The following is a 19,170-nucleotide window of genomic DNA, read 5'->3' as shown; positions in this document are numbered from 1 at the left end:
ATTTTAGATTATTTATAACCCGCCAAACCCTAGGCAAAAGCAGTAAGGCATAATTTGACATAACATCTCAAACACACTAACCTGACTCAAGAGTTAAAGAAATAGCAACAGGTTACATCACAGCAAAAACCGTAAGTGTGACCTTGTGCACTTCACAGCCAATTTGCCATGCACATAAAATGCTACATGCGATTCTATTATCATGTGAGGTATATAAGGAGATTTCTCATTAAATGACACGGAAGCACTCTAAGATACTTAGATATTTTTAAAATTTGGTATTTACTGAGTAGGATACATTCCATTCCATCCACAGACTACAAATAAAAAGTAAGCCAAAGGAGCTTGCAACAGACTGCAGTGATGTCATATTACATAAAATCATCTAGAACACTCTTCTTCCATCTTCAAAAAACATCTACCTGGCAATTTATAGCCATTATTCAGGGCCTGCAATTTTTGTACTTAATGAGGTAGTGTGCTGGAAACAGAAAAGTCTTTGAGCCAGATTGACCTGGGTTCAAATGCAAACCCTTCCAATTATTATCTACATAAATGTGGACCAGTCATAGTCAACCTCTCAGGAGTCTCACTTTCCTTTTGCTTCATGAAGTAATTGTAGGGTTAAATGAGAAAAGCAGTAAAGCAACTAAAACACAGTTCGTTATATGTTATTACTTTCTTTCTCATGACAAAATATTTCAATAGAGTTGCTTAAAAATTCAGAATATAACTAAAAATCCATTTTATTTGGCCCAAATCACAAAATGGTACATGTTCTGGTCAGCCATATATTTTTTCATTTATTGTTTTATATGGAATCCTAATTTATTCTGAAATGAGAGAATTCAAATACTTGGAAAGTAGAGACTACTGAAAAATGCTGGCAGCTATTTTCCTATGATTGGACAAGTGGTGATTAGTTCAGCTGAAAACACCTGAGTAAAGCAAGCATTTGTTTCAAAGGAAAAGAAGACTCTACTCTTTAGCACCAACCTTAAGCCCAAAGAAAAAGGACTGATACATTAGCCAAGTGGACAGAAGAGATCAGCTAGAAACCAAGAAAAAGGTGATATCACAATACTTTGAAAACTTACCTCCAGAGCTGCCATCCTCACTACCTGGTTGCTGTGATAGAAGAAGTTTGGTAGGACATCAAAAATAGATGTTTCAGACAAGATGAGTTTCTGGAAGGTACAGAGACAAGCTTAAGCCATTACATCCAAAAGGGAACAATTTCAGTGGACAATATTTAGCATTTTGAAGCAGATAGAGTAACCTAAGAATTCTGTCTAGGAATGTCCTGTATAAACTCACCTTCTTTGTGCCCCAGCTTCCTCAGCTACAAAATGGGGGGGGGGGGGGGGAGGGGGGGAATGACACCTGTCCTCATGGGTCTGTTGCGAGCATTAGAAAAATGAAAATATGTAAAATTCTTAGAATAATATAGTGATGCATCATATGCTAATATTAGTGCTAAAGACCATAATTAACAGCCTTCCTGACATATATCTGTACTCAACTTCTTAAATACTGTCTCAATCCTCCGCTATGGTAAGCCACAGATTTGGACCCCAGTTGAAACCCTATATTTCAACTATTAACCAAATAAACAAAAATATCCTTTCCCCTTTTCTAGCTTCCCCGGAAGGAAATCTGACAGAAAGCCTGAAGATTCCCTTGGCTAGATAGAACAATATTACTCTTATTTACAGGTAGAAAAACAAAGTCATTCCTGAGAAAATGGTTCTGTCTAAAAAGTAATAGTCAAGGTCCTTTCAATTAGTAGTAAAATTAGCCAACACTCTTTATAAAACTGGTTCTGTATAAAGCTTAATAGTAAGCATTATAATAAGATAAAACTTAAATGACTTAAGTGGCTTTGTCTCTAGAAGACTAACAACTACCTGTTTATACATCTGATTCAAATACCAGACATCAACTAGTGCTACCACTTAATTCTAGCCTAGAATACTTTCTAGATAAAAAGTACAAGAGGTAGAGACTTCATTTTTAAGCTAAATCACAATTATAAAAGCATTTTTATGAAAAAAACAACATTAAGTATAAATCATTTTATAAAGTCAAGGCATGAAACTTCATTTCAGATTGATTAATTGAACCAGGCTTAGGAATAAAGTGGACAAGAATGCACAGTGGTAGAAAAGGGCTTTATGTATACCTGCAGGTTCTCAATGCAAAACTGATGTCCATACATGTCAATAGCTGAAAGGAAGATAGACTCTACTTGGTTATGGCGAAGCTCATATGATGGCAAATGGGAGGCAATAAGAACCTAGAGTGAGAGCAAAATAAGAGGCATAAGTTCCTGAGGGAGTGATTATTCTAGCCTCCTATTAGGCAGCTCTGATACAAAAGCAATAAATATAAATCTGTAAGTGCAGGCATCAAAGATAAAACAGAGACCAAGTAAAACAACTTCTAGGTCCTGTAACATACATCCAATGCCACCAATACTGCATCTCAGTTGACTCTCACCATGATTTGCGTTGTGGGCAATTTCCCACAGTGGGGCAGGGGGAAAGCAGAGAAAACAGCTTCAATCAAGTTCCCTCAGTGCATGTGATTTACCATTGTAAAGCCTCTAGTCCTGGGGACTGCATGACTAGCTGTTAATTGGGAATCAGGTCTGGCAGGGAGCAGCTGTGGGGAAGGTGGATGTCACAGAGCAGGGCTTTTGCAACTCTGAAGTAGAAACAAAGACTAGGAAAAGATGCTCTGACAGCCCCAAGTACTCAATATCAATAAGGAGGTATCGGGATGTAACACCAACGCATGTGAGGGGCAGAGAGAGAGTGAAAAGCAGTGTCACAAACAAACAGGGACACGGTAGGACCTGAATACTCTCAGCAGGTCACTGAGAGGTTCAATAACTTTGAGCAGTTCAGTGACATGGATACAATTGTAGAGAAAGCAGGAGGTCACTGAACAGCTTCAAATGCTGCTTCCTTGTCAATGCCCCGTGCACTGAAACACAAAGGGAGCGCCACTTCTTGGCTTCCCTGCTGAAACCTTTTGGAATGGAAATGAAGACTACAGGGTGAAACTAACTGGACTTCTCTGGGGTTGTTCTGATTGCTAGCACCTAAGATCCACTGCATTATCTTTCTGCTTTCCACACTTAATTTTTTCCTACACACTTAAAAAAAAAGTTTTCACTTGCTTCTAAGCTCCCTTTGGGAAGTGAAAAATATTGAGTTTATTGCCATCCCTTAGTTTCCTTTCCCCCACATGACCCTGGTTTACTATCATAAGGTGATTAGGAAAGTCAGGGAATCGTAAGAGAATTTTATCAGGGGGAAAAGACTTCTATTTTAAAGACTCAACATTAATGTTTTCCTTTCTCTTTAAAAAAAACATACTACGTGGGGCACTTGCATTAAACATCCAACTTTGGCCCAGGTCATGATCTCACAGCTTGTGAGTTTGAGCCCCCACATCCGGCTCCGTGCTGACAGCTCAGAGCCTGGAGCCTGCTTCTGATTCTGTGTCTCCCTCTCTCTGCCCGTTCTGCTCATGCTCTGCCCACCCCCTTTCTCTCAAAAACAGAAACAAACATTAAAAAAAAAAAAGACAATCTGTTAAAACTACAAATTCTCTCTCTGAAAAATAAATAAATAAACATTAAAAAAAAAAAGACATACTACGTGAAAACATTTGTTTTGAGGGCCGTGAGAAGATGTACATAGAAAATTGTATGATCTGTGTCAGGAGATTGAATAAAAAACTCATTGTATGAAAACCATTTCTCCTTCAAGATAATCAACACATGTCCTTACCTGGCGTGCTCGAAGTGCCACTTTGGCATTGGTGGTCTTACTGAGTTGAGTTAGCTCTGTGAGGATATTCAGCAGCTCATCAGTGAGAGTAGGGTCCCGACCACACAACTGATCCTAATTGTTAATGTGAAAAAATATATATACATCCACATTAAAAAGAACTGTGGATAGAAATTTGAAATGGGAAAAGGGACTAAAAAGAAAGCAAACAGAGCTGGATTAATAAGAAAATGCAAACTTCCTATTATTTGTATCCCAAACAATGTGTACAGAAGACCCAAGAAGAAGCCACTGCTGAGAAGCCCAAATTCCTCAGGCATTCAGATTCAAAGTTCCTAGTGAATTTCTTTATTAACATTATACTTTTAACATGCAGAAGAAATCATCAGGGACCATTAAAAGGGGCCAAGGGATTCTGAGTAAAAAACAACAGATGATGCCTCCAACTTTTAAGAGGTTTTAAATAATATAGGGACTGAGTCAGGCTTTCCTGTTCCCTCTTCCACTTTTGGAAAGAAGGCAGAATAAGGCAAAAGGAACCACTCCTGGTGGTTTTCATTCCAAACACCAATGTTCAACATCCCAGGAGGGTGCAAAACAGAAACACAAGAGCAAATTATTCATTTATGAACACACACTATATAAAAACACTATCTCATATGTTGACAATTCTATTCCTGAATCATTTATCCTCTTGCTGTACCAAGAATCATTCCACAATAACTAAACATGGTGAATCCTTAGATGGAGTAGAGGAAAAAACCAAGCTACTACTATACAATCCATGGGTTTATTCAATTGGGCCCTTCCTTTTCTAAAAATTAAAATTAGTTAAGAAAAAAAATCTCTATCTATTTTAAGAAAAATACTTCTCCAGTGGAGTATTAGTTCATTCCCTAAATTCATCCATTATCCATGAAATTTTCATCTAAGCTGAAAAAACTGCAAATGTGGATTTTATAAATAGCTGTCCTTTTTTTTTTTTTTTTGAAACGTACAGAGTTATTTATAGAGATTCTAAATACTAGGGGCGCTTGGGTGGTTCAGTTGGTTAAGCGTCTAACTTCGGCTCAGGTCACGATCTCATGGCTCGTGAGTTCAAGCCCTGCATCGGGCTCTCTGCTGTCAGCGCAAAGCCCACTTCGGATCCCTCCCCGGCTCTCTCTCTTCTCAAAAATAAATAAACATTAAAAAAAAAATTCTTAAACAATACCACATAAAATATATACCTTTAGGCATAGTTCCCTCTACTTTGAGTTTGAAATAATTGCTTTTATAATGTAGTGAGTTTTTATTCTCCCTCTACTATAAATAGGACATGACAGATGACCAGATCCCAAAAGGCTTCCTGTTGCTGCCTTTTAATTTTCTTCCTTACCTTGATTATCGGCCTTTTTCCTGAAAAGCCTCCATTTCATATTTAACTTTCTTCATCTCAAAGGATACTCTTTATGGTCCCTTTACCACAACAGTATAAACAAAAGCTTGAGACTTTCAGCTTTTGGGGCAGATAGGCATTTCCCAAAACACCTCTTCTACAACCCCTACTGCCTTCCACACCACAGGGTAAACGGTTTGGGAGTACTCAGCACCACTATGCTGGGAAGAAGGCTTCTCAAACATTTTAAAGCAGGAAATACCTCCTGGTCTCCAATCCACCCACCAGAGGTCTGCTCCAAATATCCAGAGTCATAAAACACACGATGGGATTTATAGTTAAGGAAGTGCAAGTACTGTTTTCACATGCTGAACACAGTAAATTCACTGATCTGAGGGGGAAGATTCACCTGTTTGGCACACAGAAGTCACTGATCTGAGTGAGGAGGAGAAAGTGGCCTATCAAGTGACTATAAATCCAGGGTTCGGTTGAGCATGTGGTCATAGACCAGAGGGCCTGTTCAACCTACCCTAGGTATTAAGAGAAAAAAGGAGGGAGAAAATGCAACTAAGCTACATCTTTTGTTGAGATCTAAGGAGCGAAATAGAATTTCAAGGAAATGTACAAAATCACCAGGGACAAGACCACAGGAAGACAGAAGAACAGACAGATCACAGTGAATAAGGAAACCAAGATAAGGTTTTTCTATTAAATCCCTCTTTTCCTAATGTTCCTAATAGAGAAAAACATTCCTTTCTGAGGTACTTCCTCCACCCATCAGAATGTCCCATTGAAAGATCTAAAAACCTAACAGGTGTCCTGAGAAGTAAAACTCAGCTACTCTGCAAAAGTCCAGACTAAAGTCTCAACATCTAACAACAAAAACCAACATAACAAAATAAGAACACTAGCTACCTACTTGTATCAGACATGACAGCTTTGGAATGTTTTCCCTTGAAAGGAAATCCAGGTTTACCTCTTGGGATTAAATTAAAATAAAGAAATAAAAATGGAGCTATCTTGGGGCGCCTGGGTGGCGCAGTCGGTTAAGCGTCCAACTTCAGCCAGGTCACGATCTCGCGGTCCGTGAGTTCGAGCCCCGCGTCGGGCTCTGAGCTGATGGCTCAGAGTCTGGAGCCTGTTTCCGATTCTGTGTCTCCCTCTCTCTCTGCCCCTCCCCCGTTCATGCTCTGTCTCTCTCTGTCCCAAAAATAAATAAACGTTGAAAAAAAAAAAAAAAAAAAAAAAATGGAGCTATCTTCTTGCCTAACTATAGATCATGTTCTAATTTAAAACAATACACAACACCACTTTTTAAAAAACCATTTTTTTTCCTTTTATCTTTCCACTATGAGAGAAAAGGAGGGAGAAAAGAGGTAGGGAAAAGGAAACAGTATCTGAAAGAAAAGGGAACTATGGAGACTTAAAACAATAATCGGGAAATAATTATTCATTCATAATCACCAAGCGACAACCTTTTTCTGGGCTCCTTGTGATAAAGTACAGAAACCAGGCCTTTCTGGGATGTGAAGTAGCAAATATAGTATCAATAAACTACTACATCCATTAGTTTATCCTAACTTGGATATTTTCCATTCAAATATTATTTTGCCCATTGTCATCATGAGCACTTAGAAAAAGATTGGCCGGGGCGCCTGGTGGCTCAGTCAGTTAAGTGTCCGACTTCAGCTCAGGTCATGGTCTCACATTTTGTGGGTTCAAGCCCCGCATTGGGCTCTGCGCTGACAGTGCGGAACCTGTATGGGATACTCACTACCTCTCTCTGCCCCTTCACCATTCGCTCTTTCTCAAAATAAATAAACTTAAAAAAATTTTTTTAAACAAGAAAAAGATTGGCAATAGAAAATTAAATGTAGGGGCGCCTGGGTGGCTCAGTCGGTTAAGCGGCCGACTTCGGCTCAGGTCATGATCTAACAATCTGTGAGTTCGAGCCCCGCGTCAGGCTCTGTGCTGACAGCTCAGAGCCTGGAGCCTGTTTCAGATTCTGTGTCTCCCTCTCTCTGACCCTCCCCCGTTGATGCTCTGTCTCTCTCTGTCTCAAAAATAAATAAACATTAAAAAAAAAAGAAAATTAAATGTAGAGTAACCTTCTCATCCCTTTCTTGTCCTTGGTCTGGACAAGAAAGACCAGGTATGTTCAGGTCCTAAAAGAAACCACCAGACACTGAAGACAATTCTACCTATGAGAACCAACAATCCGAAGATACAAACATCCAAAAGGAAGTTTATGGCCCTCTAGACTAGAAGCAGGCTTCCTTTGGGAGGCCCAACATCACCATCTAATTCTGGTGAACATTTTATAACAATGACACTAAATGGTGACTCAGTCAGCAGATGTGTTTCCTCAATATAAAGAGGTTTTTTTAATGAGCCTACCTGCCGAGTCTGGGATTACAGGTTACTTGCATAAATCTGCAGGCCAAAGTGAAAATAATTATTCAGTAATGGTTAAGATTGGTATCACACATTTATTTCTTGTATTTATTCTTAACCTGGATGGTGGCTAACTGCAGGGAATATTTCTGATGTACAGAAATATAACAAATGTGCTTAAGTGTCAAAACCATAACCAAAGTTATGCAGCTGACTGCCAGAAGAGCCCAAAATAATCCAACTTGATCTTAGCAACCTATGATTTGAAGACAATTCAGAATGGAATGTGACCGAATGTGTAATGCTCTCAAGACATTAACAATTGTTCAGGTAGGTGAGGCACTAATCCCAAAATCAGCAATGGACTGGTAGCTTCTTCCAGTCACAGCTGGACTTTTTGTAATTCCAAGGATGTCATAGGACAGGTTTAACAAGAAATTGTTAATATCACCTGTATTCAGTAAACTAGGCCTAAGACACATAGGATAAAATTATTTGCAGTTATGTTAAGAAGAAGAAGAAGAAGAAAAGGCTCCCAGTTAAAACCAAATCAAGGTTCACAGGCATAGCACTACTCATTAGGAAGCATGGTTTACATTATATTCATGTGGACCATACCAGAAATAACATATAAGTAGTGAGGGGAGGACTACTCAGCATCAAGATGGCTATGGAACGTGTACTTTGTTATCTGGACAGCTATAAGAATGTTGATTATTTTTATTGGCGCCAAATTGCCTAATTTGGCTAGAGTCTCTTTAACTATCTCTAAGTAAACATAAATAGTATTTCCAAGCTTTTTCCTATGAAATTGAATTTGAGAAGTAAAAAGAGTTTTCAAAAAATACCTTTGGTCTTCTAGACTTTGGTTTTAATCGAGGCACCGTGTTCCTCCAAATGGACTTATGCATTTTACTTGATATTCTGCTTTCCAGATAGGGTAAAAGATTAGAACAAATTTGCTCAAGAGGCAAGTTGCCTGAGGCAAGCTACTACTAGGCAAGCTATGCTAATACCTGGAGGGGATGAGGGGTTCCTTGAAGCAGCCCACATTTCATAACACTGATTCACAGAAGCCTGATTGTCTTGATCCCTCCCTCTAGGTTCAAAAGCCCCAGAAATCATCATCTAGCTCAGCAAAGCACACCATCAACATTCCTGCTTCTAGAAAGCAAAAGATTGAAATGCCGGGCACATAACCATCAATCAGGAAGCCAAGGTAAGCAAAGAAAGGGGAAGTGGCAGAGAACACAAGCTGTGGAATTCCAATGCTACCATGTCCAGGTGGTATCTGTATCTGTAAAAGACAGTGAGACCTAAGGAAAGAGTGATCCAAACCAGTAAGATAGCTTTTATCAGCTACCAACATTCATGCAGATGTAGGATGGGGTGATGGCAGTGAGACCCTGCCATTACCAAAGAAAGAATGAGGAAACCCACACCTGATATCCAGCAATATCACATTGGAAAGGAGCACCTCTCAAGCCTTCATTCCGGCTGCACATGACACGGCTACCTGGCTCTCAGCTCAAGCTGAGAAATCAATTAACTTCTTGATTTCCAAGTCTCTAAGATGAGGTGAAAGCAGCTGATATTTCAAAAGAAACTCAATGATATGAAAGCCTATAGATCCTACTATATTTACTGAGTTTTGGTTTGTTTTTTTAAAGAAAAATGTGAAATGCCAAAATAAGGAAAGGACAAATCCATCTTTCTGGTTCACATCTTCAACCTTTCTTCTTCTCCCCCTCCTCCTCCTCCCCCCCCCCCCCAACTCTTCCTCTGCTCACCGTCCTATGCATCCAAACCCAAACACTTATTACAGCTCTTTTCTCCAAAGAGCTCAGCCTGTTGGAAAGAAAGTTTGGGCACTATCCATGCAGGTAAGAAGTAATCAGGATGACAAGGTGGGGAAAAAAGAACAGCAGCAAGTCAGAGTCCCATTGGCTTCTGCCTGTCCTGACTGGCAAAAGCAGAAAGCAAAGCCTCAAACCAGTTCTCTGACAGGCCCCAACGCCTCTGCAGCACCCCCCGTGTAATTACACACTTGAGTGACTGGACTCTGAAGAAAATTGAAGGCCTGAGCTCCGAACAGCTGCCATTTTCTCTCTCCATCACACCAGCGTGATTACTTGAGAAATGAACAGCCCCGGCTCAAAGCTACTCCAGAATTCTCAGAGGAAATATGGCTCCGTGTTCCAATAATGAGATTCTTAAGGCAAGCGTTACTTACAATCACTCCGCAAAAGGAGCGAGCCGAGCCCCTATATCTTACAAATTAGAATTTAAGAAACCCAGCGACAGTCTTGGACGATCATTACTCTTCTGCTGCTCCAAGGATTCTGGGCTTTGGTCTATTTTTAGTGCAGAAAACTGTTAAGTCCTTAAAAAGGTAATCATAATAAAATGAAAACTCACCATCATTAGCTCCCTAAAAAGGCAAATACACCCCATTTTAGGTCCAAACTGAGAGATTCTTCCACTCCCTCCTCATTACCCTTTTCTGCTGCAAAGTCTTGTTTTATCCAAATGAGAATTAGCAATCCTTATGTTAAAATTAAAAAAAAATCTAACTAGTCACAGATATCTTCCTTCTTTTGATTGAAAAAAAATCATCAAATTACCATAGATAATAGCACTTCTTTGCTGAAACCTGTCACTTGGGGAAGTTGAAATATTTTATACTGCTGATATATATTTTTTTCTTTCAAATGCATCTTCTGATTTCCCCACCATCTAGCCATTCTATGGTAGCAAAGGTAATGAACTCTCCTTGTGATTATGTTTTTAAAGGTAGCTATTCTAAAAAAAAATGTTATATCCTTGAGAGTTAACCAGCTAGGCAGACATGAAGTTGTGGCACTGTTGTTAAACACAAATGTGAGGTAGGTAGTTTCCCTTTATTCTAAACTATGGAATAAAAAAACAGCAGTGGCAATTTATAGTTTTTCTTTTTACCCCTCCAAGAAGAAAGAATGGAATTAAGGTACCAAAAATGTCAATTCCACAAAGGGACAAGAGAGGAAACTCTAGGAGTAAAATGGTACTTTGGTCCCCCAAAAAGGCAAAAAAGGCAGCCATAAGGCAGCTGTTCATGGGTTGGGGACTCTAACAATAGTCCTATGAAACTCTGATTTTAAGAACTAACTCAATCAGAAGAATCTAGGAATGAAGGACTTACATACTGTGTTTAAAAATCCTTAAGTTCACAAAAATTCTACCCACTGGTCAAATGTACATTAATTCTATTCACATTCTCACCTTTCACTCCCACTTTCTACTAGCTCTCATAGTACGAGGTTATAGGGACAAAAGCATGCATCCACTACCATTACAAGAATCTGAGCTTGGAGTTCTATGTAAGTAAAACAGAAAGGGACCAAAGAAGATGCAGAATAAATTTAAATTTCTTTGGTGTGAGGGGCAGTACTGGATTTCTAACACTGTTTTTCATTCTTACATTTTGGGACGTAATAGCCACTGCTGACATTCATGGAAAAAACAAGAGTTCTGAAGAAAAAGTATACTGGCTAAATAAGACTCAGTTTTAAAGCTACTGTCATGAGTGACACCAGGAAGCACAAGGCATCTCTCAGCAGAATCAAGAGATTTGAGTTCCTGTGCATGATTGCATGCATAATAGCCAGAACAATCCTTTCCTGACAGGAGTAGGTTCCTTCAGGTCAAGGACAGAGGTAAAGGTGAGAAACCATTCATCTACAACTCAAGCGCCATTCATGCCAAAATTACAGGAGACAAGAAGCTTTTCCTCTGACCACAGAACCTCAGAAGGAGAAATGTTTTCTCAACATCAACCATCCTTACAGGTTCTGAAAAATGGTACTCACAATAAGCATTGTGACCAGAAGATTCTTCTTGGTGACTTGAGCATGAGAGAAGATATAGTTTAGCACAGTGTTCATGTCACTCTTGTTCTCTTCTCGAAGGGCAAACACACATTTGTCATAGTGACCTGCAAGCAGCAAAAAGAACTGGTCCTCATCTATGGTTGAGTGTTCACATTTACATGCCATTTGTTTGTTTGTTTAATGTCTATAATTCACCTGATAAGCAGTGAAACATTGTAAGAATTTTCTTGGAAAGGGGCACCTGGGTGGCTTTGTCAGTTAAGCGTTCGACTCTTGATTTGGGCTCAGGTCACGATCTTGTGGTCGTGCAATGGAGCCCTGTGTCAAGCTTTGCACTGGTGGTGCAGGGCCTGCTTGGGAATTCTCTCTCAAAATAAATAAAAATTTAAAAATTAAAAAAAAAAAAGAATTTTCTTGGATGGATTTGTACAGAATTGGTAATGAGGTTTAGTAAAAGAAATGCCGGTAGGAGTCAGGCTATCTAGTGCAAGATCTGGGCTCAAAGCCTAGCTGTATTACCAATTTCCTATGTGCTTCTTGGCAAATCGCTTTCCCTCTCTGAGCATCATTTGCATCCCCCACCCCCCCAAAAAAGGTAGAGGGAAGGTTTGTCTTAGAGACTGAGCTGTTGGTGGTAATTCCAATCCTCACCCTTACTCTAAACTCTCATTTAGTTTCCTGAAATGATTTCCTTAGAAGAGAGGATTCTGTTGCTTAAAAAGAAATGTCAATACCATTAAATTTGATGATCTTTAAAGTCTGCCCCAGCTTGAGATTCTGGCTTCATGTCTGACTCACTGAAAATGTTTCACCCTAACTATAAGGAACAGGTTTTTGTTTTTGTTTTTGAAGAGGGGGCAGAACGAGGGTGAGACTCCCAAGCAGACTCCATGTCCAACGCAGAGCCCAACTGGGGGGGGGGGGGGGGGGGGGCTCAATCTCAAACCGTGAGATCATGACCTGAGCTGAAATCAAGAGTTGGATGCTTAACTGACTGAGCCACCCACGTGCCCCTAACTATATGGAACAGTTTTAGCTCAAAAATAAAGCAACACAAACTTATCAATATCTGTAAGGGGGATGGTTGTTCCCTCTGAAATCAACATTTTGCTCTGTGAATCCATGAAACAGCTAAACAACACCTAGCCATTCCAAATCCAAACTAAGGCATAGATCAAGGAGAACCTTGCATTAAGTCAAAAGGTCTGCAGGGAGAATACAATTATGTACATCTTCATTGGCCCTTCATAAGGCCATCAGGGGTAGGTTAGTTCTGGCTAGGAAAGCTATGTTTTGCCACAGAAACATAAGGATCAGGTTTACTGTAGTGATATCTACCACAGCATAGAAGTAATATTCACTTTTTTCAGAAAACAGCTTACTCCAGAATTGAATTTCCAAGCAAAGGAGAATTAGTGTTTGAATAGTCTCAATCAAGGTCAGAATTTTATGAAATTATGAAAATACTAAAGGATTATCATCTCAATTCAGATTCCATTTTAAGTTACAAACCAGAACAGTTTGACTGCATTACTATGGATTCCTAGAATACTGAGTACATTCAACCAGGGTAACTCGGTTCTGTTTTAAATATTAAAGATAAATATGAATTTTTGTCAATATGAAACTAAATATATCTGAATAAAGAACTTAATTCAGATATATTTGAATTAAGAATTGACAATTTCATATAAGACCTATTTAGAACAAAATAGAATTAGTTGTCCTATATAAATTCATACTTTTCCCAACCAACACTTAACTTTGAAGGCACAACAGAAATATATCTTGGTAAAGGGAATTACTAGAACAAGGACAGATAAAAAGAATATTTACCCAGGGAAAAGACAGCAGAGACACTAAGCAGAAAGAAAGTAATGACACCACATTTTTAAAAACCTTTTGTTGTGAGATATACATACAGCAGAATAAATACCCATATAACTACCATCTATCTTAGAACATTTTTAATTATCTTTGAAGGATCCTATGTGCTCCCCCTCAGAAATACCTACTAAGCTGAATTTTATGTTACTCACTCTTTTGCTTTTCTTTACATTTATTCCATTTACGTCTCAACATTGTTTGTGAAACACAGCCTTCTGTTCATATGTATAACTTGGTTCCTCAACTTTCATTGCTGTATAATAATCCATTGTAGGAATATACCAGAATTCAATTATTTATTCTACTTATGTAATTCTAATGGTTTCCTATTTTGCTGCTATGAACAATGCTGCCAATAAATAGTCCCATATGTCTCCTTACAAACATGTGTAAGAGTTTCTCTAAAGTTTATTATCTAAGAGTAAAATTGTGAGGTTGAAGAATACATAAAACATTCAACTCTATTAAGTTCTGACAAACTTTTCCAAAGTGGTTTACACTTTGGAAATTTGCACTGTTACTTACAGAAGTAGTGAAAGATGATTTTTTAATTTTTGCCAATCTTATTGTGTTTTTGGCTTTCTCTAATTAGCAATGAGATTGCACATCTTTTCAATTTGTGGATTGTTTGTATCCTTCCTTTTATGAATTATCCTTTTATATCTTTTGCCTATTTTTTTTTCTTTTGCCTATTTTTCAAAGAAGTTGTCTTTTTACTTATTTACTAACCCCTTTCATTATAGGTGTAGGTTTTATAAGTACCTTCTCCCACTTTGTGGCTTATGTTTTCAGTCTCTTTATGGCATCTTTTCATCAGCCTTTTCCTTTCTAGTTTACACTAGACATGTGGTTTACACTAGATGTGTGTCTTCCATGACAAATCCTTCCCTACCCTGAGGTCATATGGCTATTCTCTTAAAAATTTAGTAGTTTTGCCTCTTTAGAACATGTTTAAGTCTTTAATTCATCTGGAATTGACTTCTGTGCATATAGTTTAAGATAGAGATCCAATTTCTTTTTTTGGTTTTGGAAATAAATAAGCCATTGTAGTAGTATCATTTAATGAGAAAGAAGTCTATCCTTTCCTCATGATCTAAATGCCTGTTCTGTTATAATGTAAACTTTCATATATATGTGGATGGATCTGTTTCTGGGCTACTATGTTCCATTGGTCTATTAACTTTTCCCTATACCAATATCACAATCTCTTCATTAATAAGGCTTTAGATTAAACCTTGATATTTCACTGGAAAATCCCTCCACCTTGTATTTCTTTAGAAGTATCCTGGTTAGGGGCGCCTGGGTGGCTCAGTCGGTTGAGCGTCTGACTTCCGCTCAGGTCATGATCTCACAGTTTGTGAGTTCAAGCCCTGCATCGGCTCTGTGCTGACAGCTCAGAGCCTGGAGCCTGCTTCGGATTATGTGTCCCCCTCCCTCTCTGCCTCTCCCCTGCTCATGTTCTGTTTCTGTCTCTCAAAAGTGAATAAATATTTAAAAATAAATAAAATTTTTAAAAAAAGAAGTATCCTGGTTATTTTCAGACTTTCCTTTCATATAAATTTTAGAATTAGCTTGAAAAATTCCATGAAGATACCCTACTAGGATTTTTACTGAACATCAGTGAATCTGCAGATGAATTCCAGGAGAATCAATACTTTGCAGGTGTACACTCCAATCTAAGACCATGATACTTATTTAGATCTTCATTACTGTTCACTCATAATTTTCTTCAAAAAAGGCTTGTACATTTTTTATTAGACTTATTCTTTAGTGTTCCATATTTTGGGTTGCTATTTTAAATGCCATATTTTTCTAAACTGCTTTTCTAAACAATTGTACTATAAAGACACACAAAATTCAATATACATTTGAATTTTGTATTCAACAACCTTTTTAGACTTTAATTCCAACAATAAATATGTGGATTCTTTGAGCTTTTCCAGGTAGATATCATACATATAACAGTGGCAGATTTATTTCCTTACTCCTTTCCAGTCCTCACACCTTTTAATTCTTTTTATCTTATTGCACTGGCTATGACATCCAGTATAATGCTGAATAGAAGCAGTGAGAGCAGGTGCCCTCGTCTTATTCCTGTCTTAAAGAGAATGCTCTCGACAATGCTTTCAATTTTACTATTATGCATGAGGTACCCTACAGATTTTTTGGTGGGGAAACTTTATATGTTTAAAGAAGTTCCATCTTATTCTTCATTTGCCAAGAGTTTCTCATGAATGAATATTAAATTTTGTCAAATATTTTTCCCCCATATCTTTAGGTGACCATGTTTTTTCCTCTTTGAATCCCTTAGATAATAAATCACATTAGTTGGTTTTTCCAATATTAATCAAGCTTGCATTAGTAGGATAAAGACAATTTGGTTGTAATGTGTTATTTTGTATATACACTGATGGATTTGGTTTGCTAATATTTACTTGAGGATTTTTGCTGGTTATGAGTGGCACAGCCGTCCTTTAAAAGATGCAAAAGGAAGCAAAATACGTAAGATGTTAAGTAATATTTCTAATTATGATGTTTCACTGCCACCTTGTGGCAGGGAGCAATATCAGCAGTATGTAGCTTTTAAAATCCTACCTAGAGGTATTTCACATTTAGAGACTTCATACATCATTTAATGAAGCTCTTCAGAGAAAGCCAGGGATAAATTCCACCTAAATGATACACTGAATAGTACTGGAAAATCTGAGCCTTTTTCACATGTCTGCGGTTCAATCCGTGGATTAGCTGCCAAGAGGCAAGCTCTTCAGATACAGTTTTTCAATTTCAGCCTGGTCATGACTCAACCAACTCTCACTAAACAAGGTCAAGAAGACATCAACAGGGAATACTAATCTCTACTAGAAAAATTATCTCAGCCCTTTCCCAGAAGGCACACCAGATTCACAATCTCATCAAGCTGTCTTTGTTGTTCTTTCTTTGGCACTAGTGGGACAGGGAGGTTTAGTTTTTAAGAAAGTGGTGACAGGGCAAGAGTTTGTTAATGGTAGGTGTTAGTGACAGGATGAACTGGCTCTGCTGCTGCACAGTCCTACAAGGAAGCTTTCTCAGAAACAGAGTTCTCAGGAAGAGGTTTACCATTCTGGAACTGTGTCTCTACTCGCAGGTACTGCCGTAGCAGATCCATCACAACAGCCTTCATGTGGCCTCGGATGCCACTTCGGTACCTAGGCAAGCAGAAAAAATGTCCACTGAAAAACCTGACAGGCTAATACTATTAGAATAACAGACTATTTAAATAAGCCCAGAGCTTAAATTCTAAGCCTCAGAAATCTACCTATAGACAAGAGTTTTTGTGGGGTTTTTTGTTTTATATAAAAGGAAAGAAAAAAAGGAGAACAAAACAAAACCAAAAACCACTTGACAGCCCTACTGAACAACACCCTGGTTCAGTTCCCACTGCTACGTAGAAATGATCATTATACTCCTGAAATGGCTCAGGGATATCTGAAAAATTTATGAGCATCTTAGAGTTGAAAATGTTCTGTGAATGTTCCTTCAGTCCAATAGTTGGCTATGGAAGCTAAGAAGAATAAATGTCTTACTTGGCCTTGTGCCAGAAGAAAAATTAAGAGTTTCATCAAAATTACCAGGAAAAAAAAGCAATGAAATTTCTATGCTTTAATAATTCACAGAAAGATGGAGAACACAAAAGTCATCAGAAATATTTTAGCTCACAGTCCTAAGATATTTAGATATCTAAGGTATTTAGAAAATACCTATATTTCCCAAGACACAAGTGCTTTCTAATAAGTCAAACCTGAGATAAATCTCTTGGTGCGTACTTAGAATAAAGGAAAGTATGGGTATGAACAGGTCTGGGAATCCTGTGTATCCTGGGAATCACATTAACTTTACCTCTGTACCAGCTGGACAATGCTCTGAGTGTTCATGAAGAAAACTTCCCGTTCAGATTTCCGGTTCAATGTAGCTGCATGGCTATCTAGGATGTTGGCAATCTAAAGAAGAAAGAGGGAAAAAAATGAAGCCAAACCCAACAAAGAGACCTAAAGCATTAGCCTGTGTAGCATTACATACTGTATACCAGTAATCTTAATTATAACACAAAAATTTCCATCTTTCACGTGCTGGGAGCAGCTAGAAGTTACTGGGCATAGTTTAGAGGCTTGTGTTAAATAAGCAAGCAACTTTTATTTCTTTTCACACTTTCCTAGATGAACTAATGAGTGTAACACAAAAGCTACCATCCTACCAGAGGCCCTTGACAGGCAAGATATGTTTACAGTCAAGGTTCAAACTTTATTCCTCACTTGCCTACCTTAACTCTCTGCATGTAAATTAGCTTCACAGGCAAAAAATAAGCATGCTGCTGGGGTAGTAAGAAGTTGCTGCTAATAAAACTACAAATATCCCTCCACTTTAAATTCACAAAATTCCTCTAATTAGGGCATAGGCCCAAGAATAAACCTCTATTAAGTAAAAGATTTTTTCTTATAATCACAAATACTTTTACACTTCACATATAGTATTTTATTGGGCTTATATCCTGAGACACATTTGTGAAGGGCACAATACTTAAGACTGCAAAAGCACAACATCCAGACAGAGGATCCAAGCAGGAAGGAATCCCACAACATGAACTCCAGAACTGGTAGCTAGTAGAGAAATGTAACTCTATAAATACCTGCTGGCTGGGAAACTGACAGAGGACTGATGTGATGTTGCTGGCATACTGAGCCATTTCCTTCTTGATAGACTTCTCCACATTCGGGGGAATACGGCCAGAGACACTGGTCATGATATCTTGCAATTCTAGGAGAGGCAAGGAGGGATCTCTGAGGGTCTTCATCAACCGCTCTACCCAGTCTTTTACCTGAGAAGGAAATAAGATCCACACAAAATTAAAACCATCTCCAAAATAAAGTGATATATCTGGATTCAGTATCATGCAGTATTTACTATGAAACTATAATATAGGCATCTAACTCTGCCCTCATTCTCTGGTTTAAATCCCAATTAAATGTGAAGTCAATGACACAGATAAGCAGAAAGGATTTAAAGACTCCACATCCCACAACTAAAGGTGAGAGAGTTTCAGGCCAAACAGCTTTCTTTTCCTCCCTCTAAAAAAATCCTTGTGTGATTTTTAAACTATCTTGGAGAACAGTACCCTATTTGTACACCCTTTCCCCAAGAGAAGTGATTCATACCCTGCTACTAAAAAAAGGATCTGGAAGGCAGTATCCATTCATTACGTTGACCAGATTATCCAGGACATAATGGAACACTCGATGGAGCTTCTCGCCTCTCAGTGCTGTGCTCTGGATCCGTGGCAGACTACCCGTGTGAAGCTCAGCCTGTCAACCCCAATGAGAGATCAAGTCACCCACTACCTTTTAGTCAGGTTACACACACACTGCAACTTAGAGTCATCATTCAAAACCAAGACATCTCTTTACCATACCCAGCTACAAGGAGAGAAATCAATGGAGGAATCATCAGAGGAAATCATAGAATCTTAGTATCATAGTAATTTCTGCAAAATCTAGTTCCATAATGCTATAGGCACAAACACAAGGCATGAGATCGGGGGGGGGGGGGGGGGGGGAAAGCATAAGAAAAAACTAGCAAACTACGCATTGAAATCATCTGCCCCTCCAAACTACCCCTACCATGTAATCAACTCTTAGAGAGCAATATTAAAAGTACCCTCCTACTTACCTGTTGGACCTTGCTGGGGTTGTCTAACTGCATTTTGGCTATCACACAGCCAGGGTCAAGAGCTGCTCCAGGCCGTTTGACATAATGGATACAACCAGACTCTGCTGCTGTTAAGGTCATTACCATCTTCATCACCTGTAAC

At 38.5% G+C, this 19,170-nt stretch overlaps 1 protein-coding gene across 22 annotated transcripts in view; it reads right to left on the bottom strand.

Moving 5' to 3' along the window:
* Window positions 1-19,170, bottom strand: part of ACACA (acetyl-CoA carboxylase alpha) — a 285,398-nt gene that overhangs the window by 137,416 nt on the left and 128,812 nt on the right. For all 22 annotated transcript variants that reach the window (XM_086686727.1, XM_086686712.1, XM_086686732.1 and 19 more), the window contains 9 exons: window positions 19,029-19,163; window positions 18,518-18,664; window positions 17,992-18,180; window positions 17,205-17,305; window positions 16,425-16,513; window positions 11,421-11,545; window positions 3,801-3,914; window positions 2,183-2,296; window positions 1,098-1,187 (listed from right to left, as the gene is read on the bottom strand). In XM_086686727.1, the coding sequence (XP_086542853.1) occupies window positions 1,098-1,187; window positions 2,183-2,296; window positions 3,801-3,914; window positions 11,421-11,545; window positions 16,425-16,513; window positions 17,205-17,305; window positions 17,992-18,180; window positions 18,518-18,664; window positions 19,029-19,163 (1,104 nt within the window). The remainder of the gene's footprint in view (window positions 1-1,097; window positions 1,188-2,182; window positions 2,297-3,800; window positions 3,915-11,420; window positions 11,546-16,424; window positions 16,514-17,204; window positions 17,306-17,991; window positions 18,181-18,517; window positions 18,665-19,028; window positions 19,164-19,170) is intronic.

Source organism: Puma concolor, chromosome E1 (assembly GCF_028749965.1).
Source record: "Puma concolor isolate L17-30 chromosome E1, mPumCon1.1.hap2, whole genome shotgun sequence".
In the NCBI taxonomy this organism is placed as follows: Eukaryota; Metazoa; Chordata; class Mammalia; order Carnivora; family Felidae; genus Puma; species Puma concolor.
Note: the sequence above shows the minus strand (reverse complement) of the source record. Positions and strands in the feature narration are given on the sequence as shown.